General features: G+C 37.8%; 1 protein-coding gene across 2 annotated transcripts; it reads left to right on the top strand.

Moving 5' to 3' along the window:
- The first annotated feature begins 14 nt into the window (after window positions 1–14).
- rnf167 (ring finger protein 167) lies at window positions 15–11,725 on the top strand. Of its 2 annotated transcripts, none has more exons than XM_079605991.1 (10): window positions 15–283; window positions 2,522–2,650; window positions 2,875–2,955; window positions 3,053–3,199; window positions 3,756–3,843; window positions 4,497–4,587; window positions 5,918–6,023; window positions 7,505–7,598; window positions 8,113–8,193; window positions 9,016–11,725. In XM_079605991.1, exons 2-10 carry the CDS (start codon window positions 2,561–2,563, stop codon window positions 9,453–9,455), a joined length of 1,218 nt encoding a protein of 405 aa, XP_079462117.1. In that variant the 5' UTR covers window positions 15–283; window positions 2,522–2,560; the 3' UTR covers window positions 9,456–11,725. The 2 variants fall into 2 exon arrangements, with proteins under 2 accessions (XP_079462117.1, XP_079462118.1); XM_079605992.1 differs by having other exon boundaries at window positions 45–279.
- Window positions 11,726–12,144: the final 419 nt, after the last annotated feature.

The raw sequence follows: 12,144 nt of genomic DNA, 5'->3' as shown, positions 1-12,144 counted from the left end.
TCATCGATATCGCGATACTTGCAGTTCTCGCACTTCCTGTTGGCCTTGCAGAATTGTAAACAAACGAGAGATCGTAGTTCCACGAAGGGTCGAATCAGCCAAGCATCCAGAGAAACCGAGATAAATCAATGAGCTATGAGCTTCGAGAAGGATCTTTTGGAAGAATAAGCGTCGTGTCACAACGATTACAGCCGAATCAACGCAACGACGCGAGTGGAAGACTAGCTGTCCGCTAAGAAATACGAGTGATTATCCAGCTAGCTGGCAGTCGCTTGTACAGTGAGTGAGTAAACAATTACAAACTTACTGACACCTTGCCATTGTTACATTACAAACGACACTGTATCGCTCCTGTGTACTTTCCACATATAATTATGTTTTTCAGAAAGAGTTTATTCAATGAGACCGAAGGAGTCGTGAAGTAACGTTAGCTTCCTCCAAGTCGAGGGATGATCGATTCATGACGCAATTATTATATTTCGTACATTATCATAGTTACCAGATGGGAATTTGGAGATTTTATTTTAGTCCCTGTTTCGTGTCTGTCTGTGTGTGTGTCAGTTAAAGGACTCACGGGTTGTAATTACGTTGTAATTGTTGGTTATAAAGTCTGTGCTGTTGCTCAGTAGCGATAAAGTCTGCTAAAACATTACTAGTTTTACTGATCTATGAGTACTGACTTGTGCGACAAACTGCTATTTTGTTTTACTGTTCCCCATAATTTTCTAGGGCTTGGCAATAAAATGCGTAAAGCAAGTCACATGTCACGTCTTGAAGTCAGCAGTCAACACTAACAGAAAAATAAGGCCATGGTATTGTAAGCAATAAGCATTAGGAGATTAACACTATTTTAAGTAGAAAAATGTTGATGATTAAATTGCCAACTTACTTTGAATCTTTAATGAAAAAGAAATCCCACTACTATTAATTGGCTGGTGACTAATCTCCAAACGGCTAAATACTAGCCGATTAATCGCTTTTGTTGAGTGTATTTGTTGACAGACTGAGTGTAGCAGAATCACATCTGAAAATGTGTATGCCTGGTTTCTTGTTTAATCAGAATACAACACAAATATAACATTTGCAAATCTAGAAAGACTGCTCTTCTTTTGAGCCACCAGATACTCAACATGTTGCGTGACTCTCAGGCACACCTTGCATACATGTCTTATCTATTGTTTTTTATTGAATTGAAATGAATGCTTACTTTGGGGTTTTGCCAATACATGTTAATGAATTAACCCCATTAAAAGTAGGCTATATCTTTCTTTACATTGGCATTAAAGCTGTGTTATTGTAATTTGAACTAGAGAGATTAGTCTTAAGTTTATAGGCTAGTTTCCAGAATATGCTTATTCCCGTAGTTGGTTTCACTTCCTGTGACTCAGGGAGCAGCTGTCAAGAAGACAGAAGGTTTCTCTCAGTGTAGTAACACTTGAAAGTGCTGAACGTGCTCAGTGTGTTTTACAATTAGGATTAATTATGTATTGGAAAGCTGAGTAGAGTGTAATTCTTGAAATGTTCAAACTTTTTTGACAGAACTGCAGGAAGTCCTTAAAGCTTCTCTGTCAATAATCGCTTCTCATTACAAGTGTGTGAAGATGTCTGGTACAAGTTAAAGTGTTAAATACAGGTTAAAGTGACCCAAAGTTAGACCAGCTGCTGAGATGGAGTTCGTGTTGAGCAGCATTTACTGGAAACACTGGCGTATAATGAGCTGCTCACGTGTGAATGAACAGGGCCGCTCTTTACTCTGAAACATCCAGTGCATGTATTTAGTTAAACCGCAACCTTTGCAATTTAATAACCACACTTAGCCATATTGCAAGTTTTTTTTTTATTAGTTTAGCATGCTGTTTGAATAGGAATAGGAAACTGTTAAAAAAAATAGGAAACTGAAGGCATGAAATGAAAATTCACCCTATCTGTTTTGTAAATGCATGCTATATATCATATTGGGAATAATTAATCTGTGTATGTTTTCATAATTTTTATGATTTTTATAGTTTTTAAATGATAATGTATAATCAAAATGTCACAACTCCTTCTTCTCTCCGATGACGTATGCTGGACTTTAGTCATTTAGTCCGCTAAACTCCATCTTTTTTTCTTCAGTAATCCGTTACGCTCGGATATACATGACAAAATAGAAGAAAAGTTCAGTTTCATCAGCGACTTTAAAAGCTCATTAGCTGCAGTAATATAAATCAAACCGATAAAATCATTCATAGCTCCATTCATGTTATTATTAGCACAGATCGGGCACTTACACAACTGCTGATAGTCACGACTTCATCCTGAGGGAAGAAATGTTTTATTACTTGATATTGAGTTGATATGTGCTTTCTTAGAATCAATTTGTAAGTCAACATTTATTTTATAGTGTAAAGCTATATAAAAAGTGATATATGTATGTAACAGCTTGAACTATTTGATACTTTTCTTTATTTCTTTAGACATTGCTCATTGAACAATTTGGTGATTGATGTAAAAGTTTGTAAACTCATGAATCTATTTGCAGGTCTTCATCGCCCCTCATCAGGCCCCAGCCTAATTCAGGATGGTGTGTGTGGGGACGCGACTGGGCGTCTCGGTCCTTGTCTTCTGCTTCGCTCTGGCACCCTCTCCTGGTCAGGCATATATATATGCTGTAAGTGTCTGGTTTCACAATTATTATATTATTATATCTTATTAGTGCTTTTATAGACATTTAAAATGTATGGCACAGTAAAAAAAAATGTAGTATTTGATTGCATGAAATCTACACGCTTCACCTTTTTACAATCAATATTAATTGAATAATGTGGGTTGTTTGATTGCTCTATAATGTTTTTATACTGCATTTGCTAATGGACTGTACTTTATTCCATGCAGCATTACAGTAACATGACCTCCATGCTGTTTGAAGATCTGCCTTCTCTCTTTGGCTTTGCCCTGCCAAAAGATGGACTCATGGTAATGAATCCCTTCTGCTGGACTTGTAGTTTTACCCAGTGACTAACTAATGTAACTGTATTAGCGTGACTGACTTTTCTCTCTCTCTCTCCCGCAGGGTGTGCTGGTTGAAGCTCGTCCTCAGAACGCTTGCACACCTATAGATCCTCCTCCAGTTTCTCCCACACCTTCAGATCCCACTACAAACGGCACTACAAAATACATTGTCCTCATTCGACGCTATGACTGTAACTTTGATATCAAGGTTAATGCACAGCAAGGCTATTCTAATAAATTAAAAGTATATTGTTTAAAATCTACATACAGGTGAAACTCGAAAAATTAGAATATCGTGCAAAAGTTCATTTATTTCACTAATTCAACTTAAAAGGTGAAACTAATATATTATATAGACTCATTACATGCAAAATTAGATATTTCAAGCCTTTATTTGTTATAATTTTGATGATTATGGGTTACAGCTTATGAAAACCTTTTCACAATATTCTATTTTATTTGGGGTTTTCATAAGCTGGAAGCCATAATCATCAAAATCATTACAAATAAAGGCTTGAAATATCTCACTTTGTGTGTAATGAGTCTATATAATATATTAGTTTCACCTTTTAAGTTGAATTAGTGAAATAAATTAACTTTTGCACGATATTCTAATTTTTCGAGTTTCACCTGAATAAGTGCTAATTATATTGCAGACTGAGTTGGCCAAAAGAAATGTCATGCATCCACACTTTGATTAGTCGATAATGAACAACAGAAAAAGCGAGCGATATTGTTGATGTCTTGTTTTTCGGGTCTTATAGGTGCTTCATGCACAGCAGGCCGGTTACAGTGCAGCCATAGTTCACAACATGTTCTCTAATTCACTTCTCAGTATGGGATCCAGCAATGGTGAGATTGACACACACACACACACACACACTGCTTGTATTGAACAATTATGGCAAATAAACTCCTAGGTTTGTTTAATGTTAGTTGGCATGGTTAGGCCCACAGAGAATCTGTGCACGTCATGTTTTCTGTGCTGAGTGTGTGTGAAATGTTATTGAGAATACTACACTCTTATTGATAGCTGGAAATCAGATTAGACATCTTTGTAACATTTTATTTCGATTGTCCACTTGAGACATTTTACAAATTATATGTAACTTTGCAACTACATGTCAACTAGCAGAGTATTAGTAGACTGCCTGTTTAATATCTGCTAACACTTTATTTTGATGCTCCTCAGACATTATTATAACTAGTATATACTAACTTTGCAAGTAACCCTAACCTACTAATACTCTAATGAGAGTTAGTTGACATGTAGTTGCAAAGTTAGGCTACTTATTAGTAGAATGTCTAAAGTGCACTATCGAAACAAAGTGTAACTTAAACATTTTTAATAAATTAAAATGTAAGTGGTGGTTTGTGGTTTGAAGTCTACCTGGCTTTCTTTCGAATTTTGCTCATTTCAATACAGTCCTATTCAAAATGGTTTGAGACATTTGTGGCTAGACACATACTTTATCATCCTCGCAATCTGTTTTGTTTCTTTTTAGACACCATCGCGGATGAGATCGAGATTCCCTCTGTGTTTACAAGCTACTATGCCTCTCAAATACTGCGTAGTTTTATCATACCAGAGAAAGGGTGAGAATAAAACAGGCCACACACATTCTTACACAAGATAGATACGTAAATACAACAAGTCATTTGGACACACCTACTCCTTTATAATTATGATTATTCCTGTACTTTGTTTAATATTAAGTGACCAAAGCTATGAAATGACAAAAATGGACGTGTGCAGGGCAGTTACTTTTTTTTCCCCATTGAGCAAGTGTGTATCCTTGAAAAATTTAGGAGCACATAAAAAACTTTAGAGGCACAATGAAAACATATCAAATCATTAGTTTTTCCGTAATATAGTGATACAAGGAGAACTTTACAAAATGGTTTAATTAATTTGAATACAAAAAGTACACTAGTCTTACTGTCTTCAAACTGTATTTAATAATTATGGAATTCTGTATACTCTAAACATTGAATTAAATGCCAGATACAGTTTATTTTGTTACCGAAATACCAATAATTACCAGAAAATGCATAATGTGGGACTTTTATTATAAACAAGTCCAGAATACACAGGGACTCTTATTTTGAAATGTCTTTATTACTTTCATCATCATTAAAACATATGAGTGAGATAAAATATGCGCTCTTACAACTATCCAAAAGATTACAAAACAAACATTGTAATGTATACATAATTCACAATTCCACTCATTATGAATACATTATATGAATGCATAATTCATCAACAGTAGATCATAAGCAATCGCTTGGCTTAAATGCACAGTAATTATTGATTGCAAACTGCTCTAAAACCTCAAACCTGTAGAACAGGCAAAATTTTTACTTTGAAAGTGCAGATCTCACTTTTTTTTAATGTAATCATCGCCTTTTGAAATAATTAATAATCGCATCAAACTGTTTCGCAATTCCTGTTTTCCAGCCCCAATATTACCTCTTCAAATGATAATTAAGACTTTTGTTACACCATTTAAGATACTTAAAACTGCATTTTTAAAGACCCGCAGGAACCTGCTTTTTATGTGCTCCTAAATACATTTTATAGTTCGCACACATCTATTTTTAGCTGCACATGCGAGTGAAATGCCTGCACTTTTCAGCCCTGGTGTGGTAATAATGAAGCGACCGTCAACAACAACAAAAAAGAAAAATCGTATATTTTAACACTTTCAAACACAGTATAAGAGAAGTTCCCGTGTAAAGGGTTTGTTGTTTGTTTTTCTTTAACTATAATCTCCAAGTCATCCACTTATTAAGAAGAAGAAAAAACAATAATGTGGTATACACACACATTTTGAATGACTTTCTTCAGCTTGCCAGCATGCAGTAGGTTGTTCATGTATGTTATTGTGTGTGTAACTTTTGTTGCTGACCCACTTTGCTGCAGGGCCTTTGTGATTCTGAAGCCCGAGTTCTCCTTTCCTCTGTCCTACTATCTCATCCCCTTCACTGGAGTCGTCGGCATGATCATCATTGTCATGGTCGTCATACTGGTCAGTTCACATTCTTTATAAACCCCTAAATGTGTCATGCATGGAATTACAGGTGTCTAGAACATTATTTTGACTTTTTCCACATATATTCTAATGATAATATGATATGCTGTGTTACACTAGTATTTTTATATTAGGAAAGTCACACAGAATGAACATGGTCAACTCACCTAAACCCACATTTATTTATTTTTTCAAATGGAACACAAAAAGAGAAGATTTACTAGTGTACTAGATGTTTTCAATTACAGTGAATGGGGATTGCAGCTTTTAGGCTTTAAAGGCACACTATGTAAGATTTGTACCTTAATGTAACCGCTTCGAAGCCATTTCGATAGTAAACAAACTCATAGTAGGGCGAATCATCCCAATAGCAAAGCTGGGGCGGGGGGGACGCGCCGCTGGCAAAACCAGCAATGCAAGTTTGAGAGGTGGCGCCCCACCAAATCTCGCGAGAATCACGACTTGCTTTACGGCACATACATCAACAACATGAAGCAGCCTCTATGGAAGACACTAGCACGCATTTCAGACGTGAATCATGGCAGAGTCGACGAAGAAAGCACGGTCGGAAGAGTCAAGGAAAAGAAAACGAGAATCTGACCGCGTGAGGAGTCCCTGAGTCAGGCTTTCACTCGTTGGCGATAGCTAAAAAGCAGGAAGGGCTGCAACAGTCCTCCTTCGGATGAGACGTTAAACCGAGGTCTTGACTCTCTGTGGTCATTAAAAATCCCTGGATGTCCGTCGAAAAAGAGTAGTGGTGTAACCCCGGCATCCTGGCCAAATTTGCCCCTTGGCCTCTGTCCATCATGCCTCCTAATCATCTCATATATATATACACACTAATTGGCTTCATCACTGTCTCCTCTCCACCAGTAAGCTGGTGTGTGGTGGGTGTTCTGGCGCACTATGGCTGCCGTCGCATCATCAGGTGATGCTCCACATTGGTGGTGGTTGAGGAGATTCCCCCCCTCCATGTAAAGCGCTTTGAGTACCCAGAAAAGCGCTATATAAATGTAACAAATTAATTAATATTATAACAGCGATGTAACTGACATTACCTGGTCAGTAGACCGCTTCGGAGTCTATCTGTGTCTGTTCGATGTCGACGCTTCCGTCCTACTGAACATGTACTGTATACAGGGGGGAGGGGATCAGGCCGTGAGTGCAGAGACGGCTCTGCGTGAGTGGTGTTTACCACAGCAACGTTAAATACAAGTACTCCACAGCGACTCTAGGGGTTGCTGTTTGACAAAAATGGAAATCCTGCATAGTGTGTCTTTAAAAAGTACCAAAAAAGTATGAAAAAGAGTGTAGAGCATAGTTTTTCTTTCTATTGTTTGGAATTGTTTCACATCCGGAGTGCCTTTATGATGCCAAAAAAAATTGTCTAGGTAGGCAGCCATGTAGGATTTTTAAAAGAGCCAATGATGCGTTCATTGGTGGATGATAATATCTGTTTTTCCTTCTAACTGGTCCAGGTTGTGCGGTGCGTTCAGCACAGGAAGAGACTTCGGAAAAACAGACTCTCCAAAGAACAGCTGAAGAAAATCCCCACTCACAAGTTTGTTAAAGGTGAGCAAAAGAAAGTTTGGGTTCAATGCAATATAAGCTCCATGGGCCACATCTCTAGGATGCCTTTTATGTAATGGTTTTGCCTCCTCCAACAAAACCGCTTTTACTGTAAATGCATCGGTCAAGTTCAAAATATGGTCAGGTTTGCAAACCAAAGATGAGTTGGAGTCTAAGAAAAATTCCATAGCATAGCTAAAGAAATGCATTACAACTGCTAGTTGCAAATAATAGATGTTTTTTCATAAAATCATGTTTGGATGAAAAATTCTGTAAAATAGCTAAAGAAATGTAATTGCAAGACACGAATAATCAAAGGTCAGCTATGTCCTCCCCCATAAAATCATGTTTGGCTGCTCTAAAGATGATGATAAACAGCAGTGAAATCTCATATGTAGGAGTTTGCACCACACACACTCGAACAAAGAAAACTCACTGATCACTGATGGGTTCTGATAGCAAGCATGATTGTTCTCCTGGAACATCTAACACTTCAATAATGCCATATTTCTCTCAGGTGACGAGTATGATGTGTGCGCGATTTGCCTAGATGAATATGAAGAGGGAGATAAGCTGAGAGTGCTGCCGTGTTCACATGGTAAGTGAGCTGCTCCATCATCTGTGTCAGCAATGTGTGTGTTTTAGTGTGTTCTCTCTAATAAGCATATCTAAAGTATGGATTTAGAAGTGAAAGTAATTAAATGTTTCTTTTTTGTTTTACTAGGGCTAGTATTATAAAAATATAGTATATCATAAAAACCTTATTTAAAGCAAAAATAACTATATTATATATATATAGTATACATATATCATTATCGTGAAATAAAATGACTCATATCGTGATATAAGATTTTGGTCATGTCGCCCACCCCGAGTGGCTGTGTCTGGCTTGAATTTGGTACAGCGAGGAGGAAATGATATTCATTGTTTTCCACATATGCGACCCTGGACCACAAAACCACTCACATGGGTCAATTTTATGAAATTGAGATTCCATTGATGTATGGTTTGTTAGGATAGGACAATATTTTGCTGAGATACAACTATTTGAAAATCTGGAATCTGAGGGCGCAAAAAAAGAAATATTGAGAAAATCTTTAAAGTTGTGCATTTATGTTGGCGATTGTGCTGCATTCACTCACGAAAATACATGTTTTATATATTTACGGTAGAAAATTAATTAAATATCTTCACGGAACATGATCTTAATATCCTAATGATTTTTGTCATAAAAGAAAAATCTATAATTTTGACCTGTACAATGTATTGTTGGCTATTCCCACAAATATACCGGTGTGACTCGTGACTGGTTTTGTGATCCAGGGTCACTCACATATATGCAGAAAACTGCGAAATGACTGTTAATTTTAGTCCCTGTTCAGAATACCATAACATGATTATTTCTGCATCCATCATCCAGCTTACCACTGCAAGTGTGTGGACCCCTGGCTCACCCTAACCAAGAAAACCTGCCCAGTGTGCAAGCAGCGCGTGACCCGTCCCAACCCAGAACACTCCGAGTCTTCAGATTCGGAGGAAGAGGCCGGGCCGCGTGAGGCTGGCGGGGAAGAGGAAGGAGCGCTCAGTGAGGCTGATTCTGAACGCACCCCTCTCCTCCGCTCCTCCAACCCCGCGTCCCCTGCCTCCTCCAGCCCGCCTCCCAACTACTCCTCCACAGTGACGTCCACCGAAGCCGTGGCGACGGTCACGACCTCCGCTCAGTGCTTGCCACACACACCGCAGCACGACGTGTACTGCTCACCCGTAGAGGACTCGGATGAAGGTACTGATGACGAGGAGGGTCACCCCTCGGATACCGATACCACAGAGCTCATTGGACGCGGCGCTCTACGAGTCTGATTAAAAAACGGCCCTTTATCTCGCTCACTTTGGTTGTTATAGGGATCTGTTTTCTCTGATGTATATCACAGAGGTGGATTTTTACACCCCTTATTTTGAGATGCGTTTTGCCGCACTGAGATCACACGTCCATCCCACTTTTAGTTCTAGCTAGTGCATCCAACACTAAACGGCATATGTGCAACATTTTACAGTTCCTGACAAAAATACAGATCGGTGTGGTTCACAAAACCATTTGTTCTCCTAAAATGTCCAAATCAGAGTTAAAGGTCATGTAAAAACTATTCAAAGTTAATGAAACCATCCATAGATGAATTGAAATGCATAATTTACTCATCCTCATGTCATTCCAAACCCATATGAATTTCTTCGTTTTTTTTTTTTTTTTTTTGCAGTAGCCCATATCAGAACACTGCACCCTTTTTATTTTATCGGCGCCTATTTCAGGTTTTGGCGTCTCTACTAATGAGCTGATTATGGAAACATGCAAAAACACTTCTACAAGACAAACCGACAACATAAACCTGTCACACGTAGACGTGTTTGAAGCCTGAATACGCGTAAGTCTAAGATTTCAGATGTTGTAGCTGTGGCGCCGGGGCAGATTTGCAGTCACTGATGACTTGAGGGATAGTTCATCCAAAAATGAAAACTCTGTCATTAATTACTCGCCCTCATGTCCTTCCAAACCCATAAGACTTCTCACAAATGAAGATCTTTTTAGTATTCTCTCATCCTGCTAGCCCTTCTATTGAGAGTCCACACAACCAAAACTTTCATGCATTGCAACAACAAGATTTTGTGAACATAATCCCTACGAATCGAGTGGTTTAATCCAAGTCTTCTGTAGAGACACGATCACTTTATATGATGGAACAGATTACATGTAGGCTTTTGTTCATGCGCGTACATAGAGCACATCAAATATGGTAAACACAAAAAAATATGATAGTTGCTTTTACAATCTCTTTATGAAGTTTTTGAAGCGTCAGTTTTGGTGTTACAGACTTTAAGTGGAACGACAGAAATCTTTCAGGTTTCATTAAAAATCTTCATTTGTGTTTCAAAGATGAGCAAAAGTCTTACGGTTTGGAACGACGTGAAGGCGAGTAATTAATGACAGAATTAAACATTTTGGGATTATTGCGATTATTGTCGTTTGATAGCTTTGTCTCTTATGAAAAAGAGCATCCTCGTTCCGTTAAATTTCTGTTTCGCTGAAGAAAAAACCTCGAGGATGAGTAAATAAAGACCGAATTCTCAAAAATTTGGGGGAAACTACTCCTGTAAGTTGGTGATTCTGGTCACCATTTATGTGCAATACGGACAAGTTGCCAGTTTGTAAATGAATACTAATAATTTATTTATACCTACAGAGGTCGCACAGAAACGATTGCAGACTTCTGAATTAGCGTCTTTGATAAGTAAATCCTTTTATGTTATTTTTAGTAAACACCTGCATTGATCAACCTGTGTAAGAGATTAAATCATACCATTCTCACAGGATTCACTTTTAGACTGTGATGATTTAGAATTTGTTTGGTGTGTTATTACAATATCCTTTATAATCAGTTATTTTTTTGTTATTTTCAATACATAAGCTCTCTCTCTCTCTCACACTCTCTCTCTCTCTCCCCCCCCCCCCCCCATAATGTAAAGGCATTATTCTCTCTCATATAGAAAGATTGTAGTTGAAAGAGTTTTATTACCGTTATTGATGCAAGCTAAATGGACTATTCTTTGTTTAATATAGACATTTACCATTTAAATGCTAGCTGCTGTTTCAGATTTAACTTTACTTTGATCATGGCTGACTGTGTATAGACATAATGGCAATGTTTATTACCTTCTCCTTCTAGATTACATCTTTCATCTCAAATGAATAAGAAGCTGTGTTGTCTACACTAAATAAACATGTGCCTACTTCAAATTTTCATTTGTAAATATAACGCCATCCATCTCTTCCTCTAAATCACTAATCGGTCACATGTCTGTTTTTCTTTCCCGAGTTTTATCATTGAGATTTTAGCTTCAGTTCTTAGCATTCAGATATATTTGTGTCTCCTTTTTAAAATATAAAGCAAATAACACTGTAAAGAATCATAGGGTTTGCAGCTGTAGTATGCCGGAGCGGTAGCATTATTATTATTTCTACTTCATATATAATTTTGGTTCGTGTCTGTGTAGTGCTGGATTCTAATTGACTTTACAGAAGATTTATTTAGGACTGTAACATTGCTTAATTTTGTGCCATAAAAACAATTTTACTATTTCCTGAGTCAAATCTTATATTATGAACTTCATTGAAAGGTTTAACAAATGCCATTTCACGCAGTTACCGTAAAAGTCTTGATTCTGTAAAGTTTGAGACAGGAAGTGACTGAACGCCGGTGGGCGGGGCCTATAGTGTGATGATGTAAAACTATTCGCCAGGCTCACACTGTACGATTTTGGCCGTCTGCGATTCAATTTTGTGAATCCTAAAAGGTTCCTCTGATCCTGGGCCATAACCTGAAGTATTTTGATCGTTAGTTTGACGTGTTCTCCGACAGTCGATTAATGACCACTGTGATCAAATTTGACGAAATTCTGGCACTGTGACCTCCTACAACAACCATCAAATCATAAACCAATAGGAGCGCAGAACCCGGTGACACAATTAGTGCGACATCAATAAACCACGGCTGCA

This window comes from Phoxinus phoxinus, assembly GCF_949152265.1.
Source record: "Phoxinus phoxinus genome assembly, chromosome: 3".
NCBI classification, from domain to species: Eukaryota; Metazoa; Chordata; class Actinopteri; order Cypriniformes; family Leuciscidae; genus Phoxinus; species Phoxinus phoxinus.
The sequence above is the reverse complement of the archived record's forward strand: the minus strand, read 5'-3'. Positions and strand labels throughout refer to the sequence as shown.

Coding starts and splice junctions, on each gene's coding strand:
- rnf167 (XM_079605991.1), top strand. CDS start 2,561: ATGGTGTGTGTGGGGACGCGACTGGGCGTCTCGGTCCTTGTCTTCTGC. Junction 2,651..2,874: donor GTCAGGCATATATATATGCT/GTAAGTGTCTGG, acceptor TATTCCATGCAG/CATTACAGTAACATGACCTC. Junction 3,200..3,755: donor ACTGTAACTTTGATATCAAG/GTTAATGCACAG, acceptor CGGGTCTTATAG/GTGCTTCATGCACAGCAGGC.